Source organism: Charadrius vociferus, unplaced genomic scaffold, assembly GCF_000708025.1.
Source record: "Charadrius vociferus isolate BGI_N301 unplaced genomic scaffold, ASM70802v2 scaffold181, whole genome shotgun sequence".
NCBI lineage: Eukaryota > Metazoa > Chordata > Aves > Charadriiformes > Charadriidae > Charadrius > Charadrius vociferus.
This window is the reverse complement of record NW_009646937.1, coordinates 655,854-683,398: the sequence shown is the minus strand read 5'-3', so window position 1 is coordinate 683,398 and position 27,545 is coordinate 655,854. Positions and strand designations below refer to the sequence as shown.

The window sequence follows — 27,545 nt, the reverse complement described above, 5'->3', positions numbered from 1 at the left end:
AGGAATGCCCACTATTAACCCTTGTAAACAAAGGTCTTGGGAAACCTTCTGGGGTATATTCATTAATGATGCAAAATTGCAAAGTTCTTTATGTCTTTGGCTGCATCTTTGTGCTTTAAGTTGCTAGATACAGCATCAAGTACTAAATACATCTTACTAGAAAACCCCTCAAGGCAGAAAATAAGGTCTGATTGATTGAACATGTATGATGCACTGTGACTTGTAGAAGTGTGGATGGATAAGGAAGAGCTTCTACTCTGTTGACATTTTTCTTTTTCCATTATCTCAAACATTCTGCAGTAGAAATTGCATACCTGCAATTACAATTACAACTAATTGATCTGCCATTTCCCATGTCATAATTAATGTCATGTTTTAATAGAGTTCTAATCATTCCATAATAATGCTTTTCATTCACCAGCTTCCCACAAAGTATAAAAGTATAGTGCACAAAAGCAATGAACTTTTACGAGGCTCTTTCAAAAACATCCCAAAAGGAACATCTCGGTGTATTACAATGAACTTTTTAAATATGTTTCTATATTCTTATCTGAGCTGCAATAAAATACCATGCAAAAAAAGACTTTTCACTCTGGCATTCCTCCTTCCCTGAACATCCATAGGTGAAAAATGAAATCAATGATTCAGTGACAAATACATTATGTTTCCTAAGGGGTTATTTAATGTACTTTTAGCAAGGATGGAAAAGGATGGTTTCTAGAGAACAGATGGTAACAAGACAAAATATCAACAGACCACAGTTGTTGACTGCAATTTATGGAGTGTACAGATGTGTCAACTTAAATGCAGTGATTCTGAGGCCAATAAAAGTACTTCCTGATACCAACAGATTAATTTTTCATGACCACTGGTTACACAGCTATTACATTTTTAAAAACTAATTATTCATCTACAAAAGAAACAACAGTTTTGCTTGAACGTCATTACTATAAAGTGGAATGTTGTTCTTGCTAGCACACAAATAAAAAAGGCATGACAGGATTGGATACAAGTTTGCACATCTTCCTTTCGGAACAAAAATTTCCTTATTTTTCCATAAAGAATATTCCAAAGAAAGATGAAAGCTAGCAGCCAACCCAGATTTAAAGTAATAGTATGCAATAAGGAGATCCCACTTCCTAGCCAAATATGAAGCATGCTTACAAAAAGGCCTTTTTTCACCCTTTAATTTAGCAGGATGAATAACGGTGCTTGTGAAGGTTGCAAGCGACTGGCAGTGCCTGAAGCTGTAGTCTCCTATTTATTATCCACTGCCACATTAACCATGCAGACAGTCTCTCCCATGCTGCTCTGTAAGACTAAAGATACATGACTGCCAAAGCCACATATCTCAGAACCATCATCAATGAACAGGTTTAGTTCTAGATCCGACCCTTGTAATCTGAACTCATTTTCATCCTGTCTTATGTTTCGACTTGGAGAAATATTTAACACTTAGTCCCTTCTCTGCACAGGCCTAACTCAAATTTACCTAAGGACTGGGTCTTTACTTGTCAAGAGTAAGAAAGGAGAAAGCAGCTCTACTTTCCAAATTCCCCTGTTCTAACACAGAACTAAATTCAAAACCCAGCACTTTACAACAATGATACCAAGAAATAGCCCACTAAATAATGAATGTTAAGTTAGCTACAGAAGAGACAATAAAAACAAATTCTCTACTGTAAATTGGAAGATAGATTCTCATGGGCTAAACTTTCAAAGGTGACCTCACCTCAGCTGCCATGTAGCCTTTGGGAAATTAACTGCAAAAGCATCTAACCAGAGGTTAAACCAGCAGAAAAGCACTGCAAGTGCTGCAGCATCCAGAAGAGAGCCAGACTGAAGTCAGACAGGGCCACCCATTGCCCCCTGGCAAGTCAGGGTGCACGTGTACGATGCACCCTCCTCCAGAAGCATGGTAAGGACTCACTGAAATCCCCCCTTTCGACACTGTGGCATACACAAAGCAGGACACAGGCAGAGACTGAAGAGGAGCTGCAGAAATCATTTACTCCAGAACTGAAAAACGTGTTTTGATTGCATTTTCTCAGCTCGGCACTGATCAGCTGTTACCCCACCTAGCCCACTACCCGCTGTTTGAACCTCAGCTTCTCTCCATCCCACCCTTCCAGCTTCCTTTTCCTTGTTACTTGGTACTCATCACCAAACTCCTTTTTTGCTTCCCTAATTCTCTCCCTCTTTTCCCAAGTACAATATAAATATTATATTCACATTGTGGTAAACATTCACAATGTTATTCCTTTGATTTATGTTTTTCATCCTTTCTACTGCTTATCTTCCTATTTTGATCAGAAACTATTGAGAGCAGGCTCTGCCACCACCTCCTCTGTTTTGTACTGTCCGTAGAGCAGTAAGGCTCCATTCCGTTTGCCCTATAAGCACAATCATAATAAACATTATTAATAGCAACAGCGTATTGTCTACATCAGCAACCTGGCATCATAGATTATGTACGTCCACAAAACACAGCAGTATGCACAAACTGGGAAGCCAACACCAATTTGGCTGATTCTTCTCCCTCATTGGTTTTATAGCTGTATAAACCCCACTTCAGTGGAGTTACTCCTGATTTAAAGTAGCGCAAGCAAGAGGAGAAAGTCTCCTCTATTTCTGGCAGATAAATGAAAGAGCTCATAAAACAGAGCACACAAATTCAGAGGTCAGAGATGAGGTCAGAACAAGCACCCTCTTAAGCAAAGCTCAGTTTTGCACCCACGATTTTTTCTCTCCCAGCTTCTTTAACCTGTGCACTGTCTGGACAGAGAGTTCTGGAAAATGAAATCCTTTGCAGAGCAAGCAACAGTGGCATGAGATACACTGTACTACATATCAATCTTACTGCTGCATAAGCTGCATCAGACACAAATTACTTCAGGAGACTTAGAAGCCAAAAGAGTAAGTTTTAATTCCTATGATCAAAGCATCAATAACACTAGCTTGGACTCATTTATTTACTATGCAGAAGTAAAGGAGAGTCTCACCTACCTGAATCATATGCAAAATCTCTAGGTTCCTGTTTAATCATCAGAGGAGGGGGGAAATTTTGACTGGCTGCACTGCCAACCATAGCATTGTGTTCATAAACTGGATCGTGGTACTCCTGCTTAAAACCTTGAGGCGGGAAAGGGATGTTTGGCTCAGACATCTGGCGCTGATATATTGGACGTCCTTCCCTTGGCATTGCAGGCAAAGGTGGGAAAGAATTGCAAGGTTCAGAGAGCTGGCGGCGAAATCTAGGACACAAGTTAGAGAGGACATGTAAAAGACTTGAGCTACATTCAGTTTCCCAAAGATCTTCACAGGTCGTGATTAGCGGCTGTATCACTTTCCCGGTAGCAAACATTTTGCTTCTGATAATGACAAGTGCTCCCATCAGGATCCCTTGCGTTGTAGAACAGCAACAAGCAAAGAAACAAAAAAATCCCCACCTATTAATACCAGCTGTAAGACCTATCCCCACCACCATCCATCCTCTTTGCTTTCGATACGTTCTCTCAACAGAAGAGGCAAGCAGGAAACGCACCAGGTTCAAACCAGTCAAAAGACCGACATCCTACCACAGTAACACGAAGGAGGCTTTGGTAGAGTTCTCTGTTCTTTCATGAGTATTAGCACCATACTGCTTGTATCCTAATTTACTCTTACCATTCTCGCTGTTACACGGAAACCATTCTGACCACAACAAACACAAAGACTTCGAATAAAGAGTATCGTCTGCCGTAGCACCTGGAATCATTCCAGGTTAAAAGTCCATGGTTCTGTCCTCTCAGGGACAGCGCTGTGGGAGATCTACCTGCAAGGCTGGCACTGCATTCCAGCTCTAACAGGAAGAGAACGTAAACACCCCAGAAAAAGGAGAGGGTGCAAATTTTTGCTAAGAGAAACAATGCTGAAGAATTCCCCTCCTGCCTTAACTTGTTCACTTGGTCACGTCTACATGAAAGAAGTCATCCATACAAGCCACGCTGCCGTTCACTACTCCCAAATGCTCTTCACTAGGCATAAAATCAGAGAATTCAGTTTTAAATTAACTTCACCTACATGCAACATTACTCAAGAACCTATGCTTGTTGTTTCTTCCATCAAACATATCTCCCTGAACCAAAAGGCCCGAAAGTAATTACTTGGATATCTGCAGGTTCGGAAGCATAGAGAAGGATGCTACTTTCCCACCATGTCCTGATGAACTGCACAAAGTCTTCCTGTCATCTCCTGCAGATTACCACAGTAGTGGTAACCACTACTGCAGTAATATTGTGTCTGCACTAATCCACAGCAGATGCAGCGTTCTTGCAACAAGCTGCTTACTAGTCCTGTTATCACTCAGCATGAACAAGACACACTTTAAAAAAAAAAAAAGAAACAAGAAACCTGTGCCTCTCTCCAAGTTTCTCACTGTCACACTAAAAAAAAAAAAGAACTGATTACTCTTCAGCTTCCTGTACTTTGGATCAGAACCGACTTTGGTTCCTGCAAGCAAAAGCAGACATTCTCCTGGAGAAAACTGGAGAAGTGAAGAAGAATGCAGGGGTTTGATTGCACAGGCAATACAATCCTTGGCTATCAACTCGTGTAATACATGTTTCTGAAACAATTTAAACTCCAGTAACATCTGTCATAATACTGCTGTGAACTTGGTCTGACAAATATTTACTGTCATGGCTTAATTACAAATACTGCGGGAGCTACAGAGATAGAAACTATTACAATGTAGCAGTGGAGACAAAATGAATTTTTTTAATACTGCTGTAAATATTATATTTTGCAGTAGAAAGAGTACTGCACTGTAACATTGGGCTTTGCAATTCCACCTACACCTGCAGAAAATAAACTTAGAAACTCAAATGCATTATGAAACAGTTAGGCTGACTGGCGCTGCATTCATTTCCCTCTTTTCCTTTTTTCATTAGCCAAAAAAAGAAGCAGAAATTATCATTAAGAACTGTCAAGGAGTGAATCAGAAAATTGCAACTTGAAGTTAAAATAAGAAACAGGCTCACTCACAAAGCCTCAAAGGAAGTTAATAATACTTGTTGTACTGGAAGCTTTGTATGGAATCAAGCCATTTGTTTATACAAGTGGATTTGATTCCTGTTGGTACTTGTTAGGACCACTTATCGTTCATATATTCATGCCCTGTATAAAGATGTATGGGCTGTATGTTCTAGATACTAACACTATCTTATGCCACCAGTACATGTTCCAAAGAAATATGCTGTATTTATATATGAACCCACGTATGTAGGTCATTTGTTTAAATGACATTTTCTGCATACACTGATTGTAGTAGCATGTCACCTTATACATCAGGAAGATTTGACTTTTACAAAAATATGAAATACGCATTTGCTTCAAACAACTGAAAGTGAGAAGATTCAAGCTCAATTAAAAAATGGGGGAAAATATCTTCCACTACAATTACACCTTTCTTTTAAAAAGGAAAAAAAAAAAAAAAAAAGATTTTTTTGGCCTGAGTCAGCTATTTCGGACTTCACTAGAACACATAATGTTCTTTCACAGAAGGGAAGCGTTACTGCAAGATGCCCTAAAGAACATGAATATCAAAGATGGGAAGGAGAATCATGTAAAGAGCCTAGAAAGCTGCTGCAGAGCAAGCTTAATGGGTATAGAAAAATATACTAAGGTGCATGCAAATCTCTATAAATACTCAAATTAAGGCTGACATACAGCTTCAGTACTCTCTTTCCAAGTTGCTCTAAAACAAAAGATTTTTTCATCTGGAAAATCTTATTACTGCTCTCTGCACAGACGCCATTTAGCTTCTGGAGATTCCAGTCTCCCGACAACTTGACTTTGGTGTATATACAGAAACACATTTATCCACCATCCTGTAATCAAAACTGCTGCTTGGCTTCACTGGGGGCCTGTGTGGTTAGACCACAGTCCACAGAGGGATAAAAGACAGTGACTATGGCAGCTGAAGGGGCCAATTCAGTGTTTCCTCACCACCAGGAGGGCTTGTAGAGAACCTTGGGTGATATTTAAAACTATCTCAGCAGAGCACAAAACAGCAATATAAACCTTAGCAACCCCCTTCAGAAGTGAGCTGCACAAATCCCTGGAGATAATAGCCCTTATTAGAGCAGAAACAGGCAAATCGCACTCCCAACAACTGTGATTTTCTTTTCAGGTGCTTCTTAATTTGCTAATGTTTAAGAGCTAAGTTGAGTTTCTGAACATATATATATATATATTTCTTTATACACAGTCTTTATACACAGCTGAAACTTTGAATGCTCAGAGCAATCACACAACACTGCAGACAAAAACAGGTCCATGCAATAAAGGTTAGAGTAATAGAATTCCACAAACAAGTGTTTGTCTTAAAAAAAGGAAAATCCACTCAGCATATCTGTTGCAAAACTGAACTAAAAAAGATAGTCAGTTGTCTGGGGATTTCTAACATATCAAAACAAAACAGGGTGACTTAAGGACAGTTTAAGCTTTAATTCTAGTCTCTAGCTCTTGTGGCTTTTACTCAGACTAATGTTATTTAAGCACAGTTTATGTTGGCATCTTAGTTTGTTTGAAATGCTGTATTTCAAAAGGGGCTGGAAAAATGATCCACCCTTGCAAAGAAGATTCTGAAGCAGTAACACCATGACATGGCTACTTATCTCTTAGATAGGTGAACTGCTTAGCAAGAGGCCAGATATTTATAGCCAGGATAATGCCTGCTAGTGACTTCATTACCTCGCAGGGTTTACCAGCCTCAAGTGAATCACAGAACAGCCCAGGTTGGAAGGGACCTTTGAAATACCATCTGGACCAACCTTTCGTGGGAAAGGGAGCCGAGATGAGATTATCAAGCACCCTACAGTCACCCTCACAAGACAGAAGAAGCAGGTCATTAAAACCCTGTCGCTGCCAATATGAATTCCTACTGAACTCCACCGAGTTGAGTGCCAGTGTTTCATAAAACACACGTATTTCTGACACTCTGAACCTTGCTGGCGTTCACCTTGGTCCCCCAACCCAAAAGGGAACGGTTGTGGGCAGGAAGCCAGTGCTACCCTAGATAAAAGACTTGCAACCACAACCAAAATGCCTTCTGCATGGGTCCCTCACGTGTTTTGTGTTTTACCTGTGGTCCATAGGGAAGCTGTTGTCTTGAATGGACTGGGATGGAGGGAGATGGGTAGGGAAAACCCGGTCAGGTTTAGGAGTCTGAGCTGAGTTTGGGGAGGCATGGTGCAGTGGTGACACAGGAGTGCTGGATGGCGTTGGTGGGTTGGAGGGCCTCATTCCCACTTGTGGCTTCTGATCATAGGCACTATCAGTGAGGCAAGGGGAAAGAAGGTCAGGTTATTTTCTCTGAAAAAAAAAATATTAAAAAGTAGCATCTACATCCAGAAAAAAAACAAAACAAAACAAACAAGTGGCACATTTATAAGCTTTTTATTACAGTTACCTCATTAACCAGTTTGGGGCAGAGGAATTATCTATTTACATTGAGAAGAGCACAGAAAAAAATCGTGTTGGAGGCAAGTGGTTCAACGCAGCATTTTCTTCTCTGTGGCACAGAAATGTATTTTTAAAGGATTCAGTCTTACAGTGACATTCTAACAGGAGATATACAAAATACATAAAAGGAGAAGCACCTGGACTAGAGCACAAAGAGCCGGCAGTGCCTGTCAAGACTCTTTTAGAGCTTGCACAAACCACAAAATGAGACAGTAAAACAATACAGCTAGAGGGAAGGGATCTGACCCAGAAAAACAATGGTATGTTGGCTTAGCTACCCACACTAGGATGTCAGCAGCCTCTCCCGACAGGTTTTTTTTTTCCCCCTCTCTCTCTCAAAAATAAAGTGCTGGTCCTGCAAATACATAGATGCTACTTCACTATCAATGGTGTCCCAAATCAGGAAAGGACTTGAGCACACTTTGATCATCCCTCTTTCTAAACAGGAAAAATACAGACATGAGGCAGATAGTAAGCATAAACTTGCAAACCTTCCTGTCAGGTCCCCTCAGGTCCCCTAGCACCCATCAAATCCATCAATGTATGCATTATTTTCATATCCAAAAAGTTAAATCTAAATGCTTTAAGTGCTAACACTTTTGGTAGTACTTTAATGAGAATAAAAACTCACAAGCTAGATAAAAGATTCTAAAATAGACTGAAATGTCAATAAGAAAACCTTCACTGCTGACACTGAAGGAAGGAGTGACACGTAAGTGCAAACTGAAAGTCAATTAAGAACGCAGTGGTATCAAGCCCCTCCACTACCTGCAAATAAATAAAGCTTTTATTGTCTGCCCCTATAAAAGAAGACAACTCGCTTTTGAACAGGTAACAAAGATGCAGAGCCTAATGAAATACTATTTTAAATTGTGATCACCCATGAATGCACACATATAACAACTGCAAAACTTGTCAAATACCTAATCTGTTGCTCAGACCTGCCAATCTCTGGCCTGTTACACAGATCTCTCTTTCCTAATGCGTGTAACGCATTTTGAAAGTACTTTCAACACAACTTGCAGAAAACGAGATACTCCTTCCTTCTCTTTCACGCTTCCACCTTGGGTTTTTAAACTTCGGCTATCTCCCATGGAGAAGGAATGGAGAATATGCATTTTGATGAAAAACACTGCTTTAAAATGGTTATGTAAGTGTTTGATACAACTGTAAACAACTCCATCAGTGTTCATCAGCTAAATGCATTATCTCATCAGTCTGTTATCTGCTGAAGAGGTAACTTTTATAAGATCTCTATTATGGTTTTATTACTCTTTAGTCAGTTCTCATTTAAATCAGCAGTTCTCACTGCAAACATGCTCCTGATTGCTTTACCTGACATTGTACAGGCACTTTTCCCCATAACTGAACTTGAACGGTTGCTCTTGACTGCAAGCGGAGCCAAGTTCCGAACATGGGCTATGGGGTTCCTTCTTGATTTTCACAGGGAGACCATGAAAAGCCACTGGAAAGAGAAAGAAAATGTAATTAAAACCCAAGTACAATATTAAAAATGAGCTTTCTCAAGTAAGCTAGACACTGCTAATTAAACACATGATTAATTAAACCATTGTAATACTAAAAAAAATATAGGAAATAAACATTTCAAATATTTCTTCGGGTATCAAGTGAAAAATAGACACCAGAAATCCTTTGCATTGGCTATTAGCAGTTTTATTGTTTAATAGAATGATGGCCAGGATCCCATCTCATTAGCAGGAAAATAACAGCCCACTTATATTTGGCTTAACTACTGTAAATGTTGTCAGAGGCAAAATACTTCCCAGGCACCAAATGTTTCTAAGTAATATTAGTGAGGTAGCTTTTAGCTATAAATGCAATAGTAGTTCACTTCAAAGAATGCCACACAAATGACATCAAAATCAATTTCTCATGTATCAGCCTCAAGGATATCATCAGTAATCAGTTTTTGTCCCACAGAATGCATGAAAATTTGGAGTGAAACTTATGAAACTGGATGATTACATGCGCCTTTAGTTATAAGTAATGGCTGAAAAAAAATACACAAGAAATGGCTTCAGTAAGTTCTCTCAAAAATACACAAGATAAAATCCCGGCCTCACCAAAGTCAATAATAAATGTGATACAGACACAAATTGAGAAAGAAAAAAAAAAAACATATTTTTTTAAAAGGTAGAAAGAACAGAGGGAGTGTGACAGAAAATGCAGTGTTAATTAGAAGCACAAGTTGGTTTGGATTAAGAAAAAGGCCAAAGGTAAAGACAAGGTTAACCAGCATATTAGTTTAAGCCAGCCAACTTTCCTTACTTCATATCCAACCTTAACCAAAATTAAAGCAGAAGAAAATTCAAAGTTCACCTGACATAGACAAATCTAAAGTAAGTGGCTAGGAGGAGAAAGGACTAAGAGACAGGTGTGTAACAGCTTGAAAATACATCCTACAAGTTTTAAATAAAATGAGGTTGTAAATTCATTTTTGATCTCTGAGAAGCCTAGAGTTCGGAGACCAATTTTATCACTGATTTTTGATGTTGTCACCAAAACACCATAGTCTGAACATGATGCTCCAGCCTGACACAGACACTTGCGCCTCCGTGGAAACCCACATACGTGTAGCAGTCCCCGTTAGAGAACCTCGGCACAAAGTCATTATTACCCACCATCAAGTAGTATTGTGCCCCTTTCCTTGTACCTGAGCTTGGGAAAGACAATTTGTTACGTACTATGTATTTTCTATACTAATGCACCTGCACACACACACATGTGTTCGCTGGGGAGGGGGAGGTAAGTGAAATGCTGTCTAAGAGGTGAGAGCATCAGAACCAATAAACTGATGTATAAGTATCTGCAAGATCTGTATTCCAGATTCTCAGCACAGGTTTTCCCATGGCAGGGCAATGTTCAGAGAACCCTTTCACATACAGGTCCTCTCGTACCCAATTACATGACAGCTTCTACTACTGCCTTTCAGCTGAGACATCTGCACGACAGCACTATGTTATTTTGCCACATATTTTCACTAAAGTCACAAGGATTGCCTCTAAAACTTCTATCCAGCTATTATATTTGGTGGATAATAGTAAAAGATTACAAAGGAAAAGCAGACAGTAAAACAGGTACACAAATACATACGCACAGCACAGAGGTGAAAAGTGGTGAATGTCACAAGAAGAACTTTCTAAATAAAACTCTCTGAACTTGCACTAAAATAAAAGACCATATGGATTTCTTGAATCAAGATTCTCAAATTCAATAACACAGCAAAACGCAGCCCGGTCAGCTTTCCACCGTAAGCGCAAAGCAGGCTGACATCCAGTAGTTTGTTTCGGGTCTTCGCTAGTGAACTTCTACTGCTGACTCTCCTTGCACGTCTCAGTCAGGTAACGCACACCGCACATTTAGTGCATACGATGGGCCCCACAGCTCCAGGACAGTGGCTCCGATGCAAAGGTAGACAATCTCTTCGACTTGAATCAGAGAATTAAAAGACAACTGCAACAAGACCCTTTTTTAAAGCCAGCATCACATATTTGCACAAAGGCCACATGCCGCTCTATTTTTTTTTTTTATTTTTTTTTATTTTAACTTTGCTACTTCCTCGGAGTTAATCTGTTATGAAAAATTACTTCCCTTATTTATTTTTAAATAACGGGAGTACAGAGACTCCCACACCACAGCCCTGCGCGGAGAACTGGCTGGGTATTTCATCACAGCGCTGAGAGCCTGAACGTCTGCTAACAGGCAGTTTTCCAGCTCACTGGCACAGGCACAAGTGAAAGCAGCACATTCATTTTGTGCAATTTGCTTTACCTTCCCACATGGAGTTGGTGCATGTAAAAGGCTGTTAAGTACTAAATTATTCCTTATCAAATCACCATCATCTGGAGTCATGATCAACACTAATTAAATTACTTTCACTGAACACGGCTCCAGCCTGCTGCCTCGGCTGCGAGGTACATTTTATTTTGCTTACTGTACAGTCCTAGCAAGGTACAGGGCACGGTGCTAGAAGGCATCTGTGCTGTAGTTTTAATTAAAGTTTACCTCACCTTCCTCCCAGCTTTATAAGCTAGGGTAAAGTGTATCAAATCAAGTAGGTTAACGCCTTCATTTCATTTAGGGAAAGCATTACAGTCCAAAGTGATTTTATATTAGATCTTTATCTTAACTACGGCCAGAAAGATAATGTAGCTGTAAAATTTAAAGCCTTCCTCGGGCAGTCCCCTGACACAGTCACCACGCTAAGCTTTATCTGTAACTCCTTAAGAGTACACTTTTAGAGGACAAAAAGGAAAAAAGACAGCCTGAAAAAAACCACTTACTGCATTTTTGGGGGGCTTTCTTGAAGGCTACTTGACCTTTCAAACCACATCGTAAGCGTGGTTGAAGATGACAGACTTATTCCAACAATAAAATTTCAAACATTCGAAACAGCTCTCGTATCATCACTGAAACCCTCCACCCGTCACCCTTCATTTTAGTGTGACACTTATTTTACAGTGCACCTATTAAAACAGATTTTAAACATATGCTGTTTTGCTAAGCTGGATTTTATATTATGCTTTCAAATGGTCTTCTTTTGAGGAGAGCAAGGTTGCTTATTTATACAACCTAATTTTAGTGCGGCATACCAAGCCACCAACACATCCAAATTAACAAAATGACATTTCAAACAACCAGCTCCTCACCCTTCTTTCCTCCTGATGGCTAATTCATTTTACTTAACCCCAGAACAGAGTCTCAACCCTATTAAAGTAACGGGCACTCTGCCTTAATAACGATCTTATTAAGAAGTGACCAAGGGCCAAGATTTCATCCCGAGTGATTACTTACAGATAACTACCTCTGAACTTGAAAGGCAAACAATCTTACAACGTGTATTTAGATGGATGGCTTCAACACCTCATCTCAACTACTGGGGAAAGTCAGGCTTATCGGTATCAGAATGGACTCAGCCCACAGACCCTGTCTGGAGCTCCCCCGAAGCCTACACGCAGATATAAGGCAAGCAGAAGGACTGCTACCATCTGTAGCAAACTGATGAAGGTATAATACACCACTGTATGCATATTCGCTATGCGTAAATATATCCATCTATATCTGCAAAGCAAGAGGGCCTGCATCTTATACATAATGTGCTGTTGTACAGAGCTCCATTTTATACAAAACTAATAATTTCAGTATGAAACAAACTTGCACAGAACATGCAAAAACACAGGTCGACACCTGCTACCCCTTGTTTTGAAGCGCTGTCCTCCTTTGCTATCTGTCAACATCCTAATCCCCAAACGTTTTGTTTATAACAAAACCCAGTTTAAGATCCAAATGAAGAACAATTTTATTAAAAACTCTGAAATTAAAGGAAGTCTCAGAGGAGACTGATTTGTATATTTTCTAGCCTGAGAAAAAGGAAATGTACCAGCTCTGTACAGATAGAACTGAAGCACTTCTTTTGAGAAAGTCCCAGAAACACGTTGCATCAAATATAAAAGGAATGGTTTAAATTATTTTTCAAGAGATGACTATTCAAGATGAAGACAAAATGAGGAACATTTTATGTGAAATGGCAAGTCATTTCTCCTTTGAGCAAAAAGTTATTTTATAATTTTCAAACTTCAGATTCCTGCCCAGAACACAAAATAAAATCTGATTTTATTTTCTGAAGAAGACTTGTTTTAAACATATTTTTAAAAGGTACAAAATATTCCTGGTAATTCAATGACATTGGCTAGTGGCATGCAATCTTAATTCCACTGACCAAAGGGACAAAGACATTTTATTATCAACACCTGTAGGGCAAGAGCATTTACTGTAGGGTATAAAATCAACTGACAGCAGCAACTTCTCTTGTGCTACTCAACCCCAATGTCTCCTAAGTAATACTGCATTCACGTGTATTAAGTCCGAGGACTTTGTGTATCTGCAGGGAAAAGGAAGTAACCGAGAAGTCGCAGTAAGTCATGCCCTGAACATTTCTGCTGTGTTTCTGAACTGCTTTTCACATTTATGCTCGAAAATCACCCTCTAAACCCCACATAGTAAATAAACTCACTCATTTTTATTACCAGTTGAGGCAAAACTGTTAATATGTGATGCAAGTTCAGAGAGATTTCCTAAACACATCTGAATAGAGGGGATTTGATTTTCTTAACAGCAAGATGAAAAGACAGAAGATGTAAAAATATTTATGTAAATACCACTACAACTCCAGGTGCTAGACTGTTTGAGGTGACTCAAGTTAGTACTTAGTGAAATTTCAAAAGCAAGAAGAGAAGGCCCCTGTACTGATAAAGCCAATACTGTCACATTTTAAATCTATCTCCCAATATACGCAGAAATGCAGCAGGCACTTCAGATACATCAGAGTCTCTCCAAGATTCTTTTCCAGTACATTTACCTCTGCCAAGCCCTCCCCTTCCCCCAACACACAAAAATCCATTACTAAAGGGTCTAATCTCAGCTATCAGCACAGAGTGCCTTTTATGGAGCCATTAAACCATTTCTCTTGTTTACAGTGCCTGAAGAAAGATGTGAATTATGTCTGTGACAAAACAGGCGATAACATTTCTAAACTGCTATCAAAATGCAAACTGAAATACACTTAAGGACAGGGACCCTAATTCGTGTTTTTGCAATTTTCCTCACTCACTATAACTTAACAGCACTCACCTGATGATTCAAACAAATTATTTATGCTGTAAGTACAACAGGTAGGCATTTCAATAATAATAATAATAAAATAACCTACTTTTGATAAACAAACGGTTTATTGAATGGTTCATCAGGAAGGGTAAAGTGCTGGTTACTTCTCAGGTGATAGTAATGACCTAGGTGCTGCTATCAGTAGACATTGGAAAAAAAAAAATCCAAACACAGTATTGAGGATCCATATGAGGCCTGAAATGCTCGATTTCTGCAACAGAAACTTACCATTTGATCCATACATTCAGTGTAGGTATTTGCATACCTGATGAAATGAGAGAAAGTATTTAGTTTTGTAGCTATGACCTTCTAGGTGGGAATGCCAGGCTTTATACGTCTTTTCTGAGGTTTCAAAAGCATGTATTTAACTTATGGAACAATAGCCTCCTGTACTCTGGAGGCTATTTATTGATTATTTATTTCTAGATCTTTATTATTTGAGCCACAGACCTTTGTAGGTAGCTGCACTCTGAATTTCAACAACCATTTAATAGGCATCTGATTAAAGACAACGGGATGCCAAAGCAGGGTGCTCTTTCGATTTCATTCCGCTATCCATTAAGACACAAAATCTTACCGGTAATCTGGGATACAAAGGAGAAATTAGCTGAAGCAGGTAGTAGACCCAGCTGACCATTCCTTCATACTCTGGAGGTTACTGCTGCTGCTGCAGCTGAATGTGGCATGCAGCCTAGTATACTAACAAAATTTGAAATAAAAACATCATGTTGGAGAGATGACAGATGAAGAGAGGTAGGAGGGTGGAAAGACAGTAAAGGCTGGTAACCGAGTCTTTCTAGCTAAACTGTTCCAAATTATTTTGAATTAAAGCCTACACATACAGACCACTGCAACAGCTGAAGACAGAAGTAACCGCAAGCATGGATGACCAAGGCAAGATCTGCAATTGTTTTCACCCGAGGCAATCTCTTGCCCAGACAATGGCAAAAAAACCCTTTTGTTTCTGACCAATGCAACAGCTGCAAAGATGAGCATGACTTGAAAAAGACTGTGGACTGATTTAAAAGTGTCTGAACAGATTACATCTACACAGACTCCACCAAGTTCTTCAACCATTTGATCTATCAAAGTCACCTCTATCAGATCTTAGCTGCGCTCCAGTCAACTGGATTTCATTTAGGTCCTGCTCTCTGCCAGATATTGGAAGAAGCTGGTGACAAATTGGATATCTGACACACAGATGTGTATCACCACTGTGGTTTCAGAGACTATCCTGGCAGTTTATATAAAAACCTAACATAGACGAGATCTGAGCTTTCACTATCCCACAAATAAAAGCTGCTAGAAAAGTGTGTGTGTGGGGGGGAACTAAGCAATCCTATCAAGCAGTTTTTTGAAGAAGTGCGTGATCTTGGTATTACTCTCCATTTTACGGTTGCATCTAGAAAACCAGAACTTGCTTAAGATGCAGAATTCAACCCTAAAGACAAAGGGCCTCCATCTAGTCCCACAGAGTGGTGACCATTCACCTGAAACAGAGTCTGCTTGGGTGTTTGTTTGGGTGTTTGTGTCTGTGCACACAGAGTCAAATGGGAGTAAGCATTCTGAATGTGCAAGCATGCCACTGCGATGACACATTACGTATGGTCAAAATATGTGTAATACCATAATAAAGAGCAGTAAGCTTTTCCTCTTCAAATGCATATTTGTAACGGGGGAGAAAATGGGGAAGCAGCATGCAGAAGAGAGGAACAAGACATAAATGTGTAAAAATGCATTCAACAAAAAGCTAATTCTTTCCTACGTGGTGGCCTGGCTCTAAGTCTGGGGAAGGAAATCTGAGGATAGCCGGTGTCACAGCGAATGCTCTGCCACCCCTCATCTCAGTGCTCTTTCCCAGAAAGTGGAACTTCATGACTGGGCAGTACTTGGCAAGCCCATTAGATATGATTCCATCAATTCAGTCTTCGTTTTGGCTTCAGATCAGATCCTTCCAGCCCCTACCAGCTCAATAGATAGAAACAGCATGGGACCTCATTTTTTGGAAGCTAGTTCTGAACGATGAGCCCAAGCACCAGCTTTCAAAGCCAACTGGCAAGAATAGAATACGTGGGCAAGATGGATCTATTTGAGAACCTTGTTTAACAAAAAGAAAATACCAGCTTTGAAGTAATCTGTCACCTTTACTGGAAAATATGCAACTACAAATGCACTTTAATAACAGTTAGAACTCACTCTGCAAAATGAAGCAAATTGCTTATTTTCTCTTCCAGCCTAAAGCACACAATACTGTGCATGTCAATTAACGGTCTACTTGAATACCGCATTGCACGAATACTACATAATAGTATAGTCTTTAAAATCCTCAGGGGGTGGGAAGAGATGGGGGGGCAAGAGAATAAAAGACAGCCCAAAATTGTGGGATTTTGTCCTCAGAATGTACATCTGATATCTCAGATGATATGGTATGAGAAGAAAAAAATATTGACTCTGAATTTGAAATAGGAAAAAGTAGCAAGCAGGTGAAGATGAACTGCACTGAAAGCTGGAATTTATTCCTGTTTACTACTACAGAGTTTCAAGATGGAAAATAACAGCACATTTTCCTATGACTTATATTGGGAAATTCTGAACCTTACAATCTGCAGTAATGCATCCGTATTAGCAAGCATTGCTTGTTAAAATAACTTTCTCTTGCTTTGGAGTAAGAGGGGTTTTTTTCTTTCCTTTTTATTTTTTTTTAAGCAAAAAGCATTACAGTTTAATGACTAAAAGACAAAAACCAAATATTGATGAAAATCAATTTTTAATGAATTTAATCTCCTGTTCATCTCTAGATTATGTTAATTCTATATATCCACCATAATTTTTCCCTATCTTTACTATGATCTGGCATTAACATAAAGTCTTTAAGAATAACAGGTAAAGACAAAAAACAAGGTTGAAGGAGAGAACAGAGATGGGTTCGATGTACTTACAGCACATCCAAGTTGTATCACTATCCATACAGCAGGTTTATATGAAGGCATTTGTACACAGGGAAAAGTGACCACCAAAATCATCATTGTAATGCAGAAACACGCCACTTCCCTACAGCACAGCTTATCTGACTCCTAAACATGACGGTCCTGCCCCTGTTCAGCAAAGAAATTCTTCTAGATGCTTCTTCACAAATTGAAATAAATGTCATTCTTCAACTGAAATGCACTTTTCTAAAGCTTGTGTGCTAAGACACTAAAAAGTTTTGCCAGTGTAGCTATTTCTGGGCAGCTCACCCAAGACCCTCCTGCCACGATGGGTGCAGCCTTCCTGAGAGGTGGAGGGGTTCCCAGCCAGTGTGGAAGAGGGGGCACAATATTAGAGGTTGCACTCATACAGCTTAATAATTGGTTCAACGCCATAAATCCCCATTTTTAGTGCAAGATATCCCTCATTTGCTTGTCTGTGCAGTTGCAGTTTCTGAAATACTCATTAGTTACTGAGGGTACACCTGCAGCTTTCTGATGGTAGAAGTGCTGAAGGCACCACTGAGATAATTTAGGTATTTGTAGCCACTTGGCTTCTCCTTTAAAAGGACCATGCCAGTTGAAAATTGAAGTCTGCGAGTACATTCAGTATAGCACACATTAAAAAGCCCACCCAAAAGGCCACCTGGCTAGAGAAGGGGGATGGGGGAAGCTTTCAGTAAATATCAATAAAAGTTAACCTACTCCCTAAACCCAAAGATGGGGCAATTCCAAGGCAAATTTTCCAGAAGGCTGCTAGTAAGCACCGTGTTAGGACACTATAGGTCCTTTGGCGTAAACTGACACCATATTTGGGCAGCTGCTAACTGGCTCAACCGCCACGCAGTATTAGAAGACTGTCTCTACTCTTCCATCCCGCAGCCAAGGAGTGGTTTGACACGGTTCTGGTTAGCTGATCCCTCTTCTCCTCCACCCCTAAAAGATTTCAGCTTCTAGTTAAGTGTCTAGAAGGTACTTTCACGCCGTGGGAGCTGCAGTTACCGATGCAGTTTCTTAGCCTCCGAGAGCAGCAATCTCACAGAAATGCTGTCACGGGCACTGTTTTATTCTGATTTACGTCCCCTTCACGCAGAGCTCCCCACTCTTTCCAGGACAGTTACCTGTCCGGCTGTATGCGACTCACAGCCACAGGCAGTAACGGGGAAAAGGGGGAGAAAGAGGGGGGGAATAACGGGGGGGAGGAGGGGGAAACGGTGCCAGAGAGGCTCTGCCTCCCAGCAAGTACCTCCAGGGCAAAAGTTAACCTGCTGACAAATGCCACAGACACTGGAGAACTCCGAGAAGAATACAAGGAAATTTGCAGAACATTGGTGGGAGGGAGAAAGGGAGGATTAAGCTAGGAGGAGCAAACTGGCGTGCTTTGAAGTCGGAGGAGAGTAGGTGAGGCAGGAGGAAAAGCCCTCCCTCTCCCCCTGCCCCCAGAATAAACAGAGGCTTAGGGCTCTCTGGAGGAGGAAACAGTAACCCAGTAAAAATTAAAGCAGCTGGGTTCTGTAGCGATTCATCTAAAACCCGTGGATAGCATAAAATGATTGTGTGTCGGGGGGGGGGGAATTTAAAGAATTTTTAATCCCTCTATACTGGATCTGAAACCTCCAGGACCCCACAAAGAAACGCGGTTGCTCTTCATCTGCATTAGCTTTCCGTGCTAAAATCCTGGGAGGAGATCAGGGGCATTTGCTGTTACAGTCACTTGTGATGTCTGTGGCTCCCAGGCAGGGTGCAAGGAGAGGCAATCCACCTCTAGAGCTCCTGCTAAAGAGGAAGGTCTTAATGTAAAAGCAAGCCTGGGAGAAAACTTAAATTGTATTCCTACCTGGGAATTATCAATAAAGTTAAATGCAAAGAGAAGAGCTGGCCACTAAATCAGGGTCTGTGTGCTTTTCTGAGGACAGGATTTCCATTTGCAGCAATTTCCAAAATTTAATTTAAATTGTAAGAGGTAATGGCTAAGTACTACGTAACTTCCATTACTAAAATATCCAAGTGAGATAATATCCCAGCATTTTACACACACACTCACTTTCCACTTCAGGTAAATCCGCAATTTGAGGGTTTCAGGTCTGGATTTTAATAGGTATTAACTGTAGAAACAGAATCATGAAGAGAACATTGGAAATTGGAAACAAGTATTTTTGCCAGAAGTAACAATAAGCTTTAAAATAAACGATTTCTTAATTTTTTTTGTATTTATTGCCTGAAAGGTATCATCAACCTGATAGTTAGGAAAGCATGCCCACAGCTGAAAACAAACAGGAACCGATTCTGCCTCATTTCCCCTCTTACGGAAAAGTTTCAAGTTACATCAATCTAGTTATCATTTTTTCGTTGTTCTGCTCCGATGTATTCATGATAAGCTATAGATGCAGCTGCACAAAATGTGAAAGAAACTGGATTTCATCTCTGGTTCTGCCATTTGTTGTTCATAATCTAAACAACTGGTGTCAGAAGATTCCTTCTAGTTTGAAGTAGCTCAGTCTTAAGAGCCTACCTTCAGAGGTTCATAACCAGTGGCTCAGTTTGCTTCCCTGTAAAACAGGAATATCCTCATAATAAAAGAGCATCATAATAAAAGATTATCCTTAAGGATAAGCATGCCTGCCTGTCAGTTAGCTACTCAAGAATATGTGAAAGCAAGAGAAGCTAATAAATAATGAAATGGACTAGACAGTAAGCGCGCTCTAGAATGAATTAAACAACTAATTAAAAAGATTATTTACAATTTGCTTTTATTTTAGCAACTCTCAACGATAGGCATTAAAAGGAACAAAACCGCATTTTAAGAAGACGATTTGTAATTTGATTTTGCCTTTACCAACAAAAATATGTATACATTCAAAAAAGACGTATACATTAACTCAGGGTAGCTAATGAGATTTTTGTTTACTTCATTGGAGGAACGAGACTGTCACCACTCTGCATACATGTGCTTCATGCTTCAATGTCAAATTTTCACAAATGCTCACCAGTAAGGCAACTGTAGCAGAACTAGTTTATAGTTCAGTAAAACAAGGCTGAAATCTCAATCTTTAGTTCACTACCAAAAACCACGGCAAAAAGGGCAGTCTCCACTGGAAAAGGTGTGGGCCATTGAAATAAGTCAACTATAAAATTCAGCTCACAAGTTTTATCACTGATTCAACAGGGAAACAAAGAAGCCATTGTCAGAAGTGGTTACGTCTGGGAACACAAAGTCAAGACTTAAACAAGTAGTCCGATATTCAAAGACTCTTAGCAAAGTGTTCTTTCTGGAGCCAGTGGAATTTTTGACCACCTGCAACCAGGCTCTGGTTCTCAGCACAGATATTTAAGGCTTCTGCCGCTACTTAAAGCATTCTTACTATATACGAGATTCCCCCTGAACGTACATTACCAATACATGCACCGCACATTTTTTCTGAAGGAAAACACTTGTTCCTGAAGCTGTATGATTATTTTACACGTGCATGCAATCAGTAAGACTTGACAATTACATAGCTCGTATATTTCTTCTATGCATGTATGTATACATATACACATACAGGTATATACAGAATAGGTATATATATACATACAGAGTATACACTGTGTATATATGCATATACACTTGTATAAATCCAGCTCCCAAATTCTAACCCCACATGCTTGAAACTTTTGGTTTTTACTGAACACTGACACTTTTCAAAGTCTCTTTTGTCTCCATTTACGTTAGTGCTCTGGTCATGTGAAATTTTATTTACGGATGAGTTAATAAGGAAACATTGCACTCTGTTTCAGCATGAAGACGGAGTATTAAAAAAAATTGAACTGTTTATCTTTTTTAGCTATACATTAGAAGCAGAAAGGAAACAATATTTGAGCAAAGAGGATCAAATTAGCAAGACTGGGAATTGTTTCTGCACATGTTATTTTTCAGATGTCCTTGATGACGACTCATAATATATAAATTTAAAGACAAAAACCTGGCTAGTCAGTAACCTTCCTATTCAGTGACTGCAGGACTTGGCAGTAAATGTCACTGCTAAAAAATATTTCACTACATTAACTTACTGGCAACCACATTTGCTGAATAAGTTCATAAACAGCCACGGGAAAAAAGACAACCAGAAATAAAGTTGCTAATGATTCACTCTTTTCTAACACGCATAATCCTCAGCTTACAGAACAAATAGATACATAAGAATAAAGATATCCTTTACCAAGACAGTTGACTTCTCTATTCACCTCATCAAGGTCAAACTATAATCCAGAAATGGCTAGAAGTAATGCATCAAAGACAGGAAGAACATGAAGAATGAGAGAAAGGAAAAGAAAAGAATCCTTCTCAGGGAAAAGACTGGAGCACATGCCTTGAACACGCAATCAGTTTTCCATTTATTAGTTTAGAGTAGGTTTAGATCATTCCTAGAAAAAACACTGACAACTTCTAAAACTAAAAAAAAAATAATAATAAAAAAAATCCTAATTTCTGCATATTTATCAGCTTATACTTGGCTCCACTGTAATTACTTCCCAGTACTGAAATGCATAGGACTAAAACAAAAGGACACAGAATCTGAAACAAGGGCTATTTTTCCTGTATGCTTACAGAAGGCTAGCGGTATCAGTCCGACAAGACATGAATGTGTCACAGCCTCTCCAACACTTAACTGATGTTTTGAGGACTGTCACTCTCTCCTCCCTTTTTTTCCCTTTGAAAACTCCACGGAAGTCTGTGGGAGAGCCAGACTTCTGTGTTCAGTTGCTGAGGTAGCAAGCAGAAGAAAAAAAGATCGAAAAAATTATACAGACTGTAAATACCATTTACTCAACGAAACATATGAAATAAATAGAAGTGGACGGACTCAGCCTGCAGACTCCCTCTTTATTTTACGTCATCTCAGAGCTTATGGATTTTCAAATCATTATTTCAGCTGCTCTTGGAATACAAAACACATTTTGCAAAAACACTGTGTGGAAAGCAGTTTAAGGAGAATAACAGTTTTGTATCAAAATAGAATCAAAGACCCTTCAATCTGCCTTTTTGGTTTCTGTGTGAAAATACAGTTGAAACAAATTTCTGCATACTTTGTTTAATACAACTGGAACTGAACAGATGCTCTAATACATATACATACTCCTGATGAAATTAACTAAACAACTATCTGTTTTAAAACAGAAATAACTGTAGTGTTAAGAAAATACTGCCGTGAGTACAAGTTACAGTGTGAAGCTCGCCTGTATTTCCACAGATGGGATCTTCACCGAGTCCTTATGGGGAAGGGAGGAGGGGAGGCTTCCTCAGAGAGGAAATGGAAGTTTTTTTCAAAACTGAAAATTCAACATTTTGAATAAAATATGTTTAATGTTTTTGTTTTTATGTAAACAGAACTTAGGAAGTGATCTGACAGCCTTAAGAAATTACCATTTGAAAGAAAAAAAGGTCTACATGCTTCATCTTTGATCTACGAGACAGATTTATCACAGGACAGGATGACTGAAGTTTATTCATTAGCTGATAACCTCCACATGCAACCTAAGCCTTTAATCTGCAATAAAACCAGCAAACAAGGATAGGGCTCTGATGGAAAGGAAACTAAGTCAGCTTGGCCGAGCAGGGACGTGCCAGTGGAAGGCCAGGGGGCAGACAGGGGGACAAAACCCCACAAGAGCAGTCCTGTCCAGCTGCTTGGGCTCCTCCAAGCCCCAGAGAGCTGGAGACCGTCGGGTTCACACCAGCCTCGTGCAGTTAAACCACATCTGCATAACGCGGCTGCTGTCTCTGCTGGGATGCCCAGAGGTACCTTCTCATTAGCAATAAAATTCACATCACGGCACGCAGGGCACTCTGAAAGGAACAGCTTCCACTTTAAAAGTTTTAAAAATTAAAAGCTATGTAACTGGATGGGGTCTTGTCACTTGTTTCACAGTGCTATTGCCACCACCAGTATTTACGCAATCTGTGCAGCACTACCACTACTGCAATCCAGGAGAACCTTCAAAGCTGGAAATTTAGTATAAAAAATAAAAGCAGAAAAGCAAATAAACAGAAATTGCTTGTTAAAATCAAAGCAAACCCACAAATTCTGTACTATTAAGATCACAAGTTAAAGGTATTATGGTTGACAGTCTGCCTTTTGGTAAAACTTTTGCAAGAATTAAATCTAGCAATTATGGAAAAGGTCACGACTATGGCAGATTTAAATATTTCCAAAAATCCTCTTGAGGAAGAAGGAAGGAAAAAAAAGCCATATTAGCACAGGCTAATGCCCGGTGATGAACCACAAAATGAGCCCACAAAGTTCTCTGAAAGACACCAATTTCTAATTTCTTTTGAATGAGAATTAAAAAAAAAAAAAAAGTTAACAGCTGGTAACAGTTTCAGTCCTGCTTTAAACAAAGGAAACAAGTGCTCAGGGACACAATGAAAGAAATGAGGCTATCTAAGGCAACTATGAAGGGAGATAAGGTGGTCAGCATCGACTCCTCAGTCTGACCTCTCCAGCTCTTACAACAGCAATTGCATCGGACTCTCTTTGTAAGATGCTTTTGAGATCTCTAGATAAGTGATCATTAAGAAAGCTGTGTATCTCACAGCAGAGTGATACATGCATTTCTGTACCTCCTTCAAACCGAGAAACAAAGATGTTAAGCAACATGCCCAAGGTCATGCAAAGCTAAGGGCAGGAACAAGCCACAGAGCCCCGGCTCTCACAGCCCTGTAGAAAGAATCCGTCACAGCCACAGTAGGGCACGAACTAATAAATAACTAAATGTCTCTATATTTGACAACGTCTGACCTGTGAAAGGAAGTAGTTTCAAGACAAGTGGCAAGAAACAAAACGCAGCTGCGGCAGAAAGCCCTACCAGGGAATAGCTAAGCACCAAGAATAACATAGCACCACCTTGGAGGGCAGTGGTCGGACTGCCTGCTGCACCACCACACTTGCAGAGCTACGCTTAAAGAAAAGGTGAAGCCAGCCAAACAGACTCTAAAAAAAAAAAAAAGAAAATTTGCAACCCCCCCGAAAACACACTGGTGTGTGCAACTTGCCACACACAGAAAACCAAAACACTAACTGCAATTTCTAGGACATTGTGCACTACAAAGACATGACTACCAGCTGCCTATGTAGTGAATCATCACGTTAAAAAATGTTGTCTTTTCTTTTTTTTCAGTCCACTAAAATTTTTTTCTAAAAGCTGCAAAATTAAACCATTCTGCATCATAAACAATAACAAACCCAGTAAGCAGATCTCCTTTGGACTTCCGTAGGCCTATCAGAACTACATTATTCTGGTGTCTTCTACTTTGTATTAATCGTGTGGGGTTTTTTTCTCCAAAATATGTCAAAATAAGAGAAAATTAATGTCTACCAATTGCTAACCAGCTCTTGCTATACTAAAGCAAACAGAAAATGCTCTTCTAGTTCTCAAATCCACTTTTGAAATTTAAGTCACAGAAAGAAAATAAAACAAACAGAGTGTTTTTCACTTGATAGTGCAAAAAAAAACCAAAACGATTTGGTACGCTGCAAACATGTAAATAAATACTAAAGCTTTTCCTCATTTAAACTGCATTTGGAATATCCTAAGCCATTAGTTAAAATGACAGAAGAATACAGCTACCTGAAGCCTATGTAAAGAATCTCTCTTTAACAGGCTTTTAAAGATTGCAAGCCAGAGCATCTAAAAAGCACATCCCTGAATAATTTAAGGCTCCTGGCATCTACATTGAAAAAGCTCCTTTGCTAAACCTGGAGGTAAAAAAAAAAGAGGTAAGAGAAAGAATAAAGGTCATGAAAGATCAGCGACAAAATCACTACTAAAAAAGTATTTTTCCTATCTTAAAGTTTAATCAGAGATGGAGGAGCACAGATTTTACAGCCAGCCCTTCCCATTTACTGTCAACAGCTGTGGTCTAACATTAACATTTACCCCTTGGCAGTGTTAAGTTAAAGCTGTGATGGTCAGGGAAACAATACAGGAACAAAATGAAAGAGAAGGAAGGAAACCGATCAAGAAGGTGAAGCACAGCACAAATCCTCATTAGCAGAAACACAGTATCAAATAAAAAGCAAAAAGCTAGAGTTTACCACGAATTTTAAATTGTTAACCTACATTTTAGGGCAAAAGAAGAAAGAGAAAAAAAAAAAAAAAAACAAAACTCTGGAAGCACAGACCAATGTAAATGCATATTATTAAAACAAAACAAAACACGATTATGCTATTAAGACACCAGGCGATCTGGTTTGGTGCAGGGTAATCCCCATTTATAACCAATTGTACCAAGGTCGAATTACAAATCAGTGTATTGTTGACAATACCAAGTTTTCTCTGCCAACTACATCCTTTAAACATCAGCAAATCCTACCTACTTCCTCTTGTGTCTGTCATAGAAACCATCCAAACAATGGCAGAAAGCAATCTTCACCTCAACAGCTATTGACTTCGAGCAAACTGAACACTCTATTCATTTTTACTCCTAGATGGGAAAGTCCTTGCTGTTCCACAGTATCTGAAAGCCTCGCCACTGATTACAACCAGTTCAGGATCTGGCTCCTCCTCAGTATATGAAAATGGACTTGAAACAATAGGAAACCTTATCTGAGGAAGTTAACACAGGTCACCCTTCTCCACACGTGAATACTGACTTTGTAAGGGCAGCAAAACAGCTTAACTAAGTCTTATGAATTAGGTAAGAATTTTGAAAAAGTGTCACATACAGAACATTGATTAAAAAAAAAAAGGCATACACCTTTTTGGAGAAACAGATTTTGCATTTTTGCTTTACGCAACTTTTCGCGTAACTGCTAAAAGAAGACTCATTGGGAAGTAACTGGAATATATAGCAAACAGGTCAGCTGAAGCATAGAAGCGGATTCAGAATGGGGCAAAACCAACCTGCCTAACACAGAATTTCCAAGTAAACGCCTGTAAAAACGATTCCTCCCTCTTTCTGTGGAATTTTTATTTCTTATGAGAATGGAAATGAAAGAGTAAGAAAATTACACTATTTAATAGGCAATTGTGATATTTTTCCAGTGTAATTGCAAGCTGAAAAAAAGTCTTTTTGATGAACATTTTTCTCCCTTAGAACTCAAAAAGTTCAGTCACTGCAGAAAGCAGAAGGTTACGAGAACCTTAACTGCAATTTGGTTTTCAAATTTCATCCAAACAGGCCAGTTGTTATCTACTCTTCACGCCACTGACTCTGAGCTAAACTACAAAAAGGTTCCTTGTGATAGGTATTCAAAGTTAAATAAATATTTAATAAAAAGATAATACAAGATGGACAAGAAGGGGCTTTGGACACTGACAAGAAAGAAAGGTTTGGAAGTGCAGACATTTTTAAGAGTATTATGGTAGGAGGACCTCTTTCCACAAGACATAATGGAGTAACAAAATAAATTCACCTTTAAACAGATAAACTGAAGTTTAAAGCGTTAAGGGGAAGCTTGACGTGCTGGATCCTTAGCTAGAAATATGCGTAATTGCAGTAACGTCAATAACATCACATGAAGTTATGCTAGCTGTTGATCTTACTCATAATATCTAAAGCCCACACCTAACTATAAATATATATATTATGTTTGCTTTTTGAAAACTGATTGAAGTTTAATAGCAACTCATAATTGAAATATTCATGGTCCCAAGCTAGCTTTGAAGTTAAATCCCTAAGTGGATAAAGTGGACTGTATATCTAATCTAAACTAAATGTTTCCCTTAGTTACTAATACCAGTACAGTTTTACTAGTTAAAATCATTATTACAGAAAAGAAACGCAAAACCCACGGCACTTCAAGGGGCGTTTAATCCTGCTCAGCACTAGCACACAGCTCATGATCTTGGTGGTATCAGTTCCTCCGCTACCTTCCATGTCTTTGCTTCAAGAGTTGACTAACTGGGTGACTTCTAGTCAAGAAAGTGTCAACCACAGCTTTCCAGCACTGCTACTGTTACTGAAGTTTCTCACAACGCTTCAGTGCTACAAGTTTCAATTTAAGACCACAAATCTACCTCAGGTTTAAAGCCCATTTCGCAAACAATGAAGCTAGAAATAGTGTCACTAATTTTTGTACTTTTTTTTACAGACCACAGCCTGTAACTGCTTCAGTGGAGCACTTCAGTTTCCTTTACATACTCTGCACATCACATACGCACAGCCATACCTACATACAGCTCCATAAATGAAATCTGTACATCAAACCACAGTTTGGTTGCCTCTGAACTAAAGTGGCTATGACACCCTTTCACTGGTTTACACTTCTGTCCTTCACCATTTTTGGCTAAATTAAGTGTATTAAACACTGAACCTATGAAAGTTTGCCCATCCTCTCCCATATTTAAAAATAAATAAATAAATAATTAAAAAAAAAAAAAAAAAAAAAAAAAAAAAAAACACAACAA

At 39.2% G+C, this 27,545-nt stretch overlaps 1 protein-coding gene across 6 annotated transcripts in view; it reads right to left on the bottom strand.

Annotated features, from left to right (window-relative positions):
• The window catches only part of ETV1 (ets variant 1), a 67,141-nt gene that overhangs the window by 23,931 nt on the left and 15,665 nt on the right, over positions 1 to 27,545 (bottom strand). For 5 of the 6 annotated variants that reach the window (XM_009894936.1, XM_009894939.1, XM_009894937.1 and 2 more), the window contains 3 exons: positions 8,842 to 8,971; positions 7,127 to 7,315; positions 3,007 to 3,254 (listed from right to left, as the gene is read on the bottom strand). In XM_009894936.1, coding sequence (XP_009893238.1) covers positions 3,007 to 3,254; positions 7,127 to 7,315; positions 8,842 to 8,971 — 567 coding nt within the window. The remainder of the gene's footprint in view (positions 1 to 3,006; positions 3,255 to 7,126; positions 7,316 to 8,841; positions 8,972 to 27,545) is intronic. The other variant, XM_009894942.1, reaches the window with a different exon arrangement.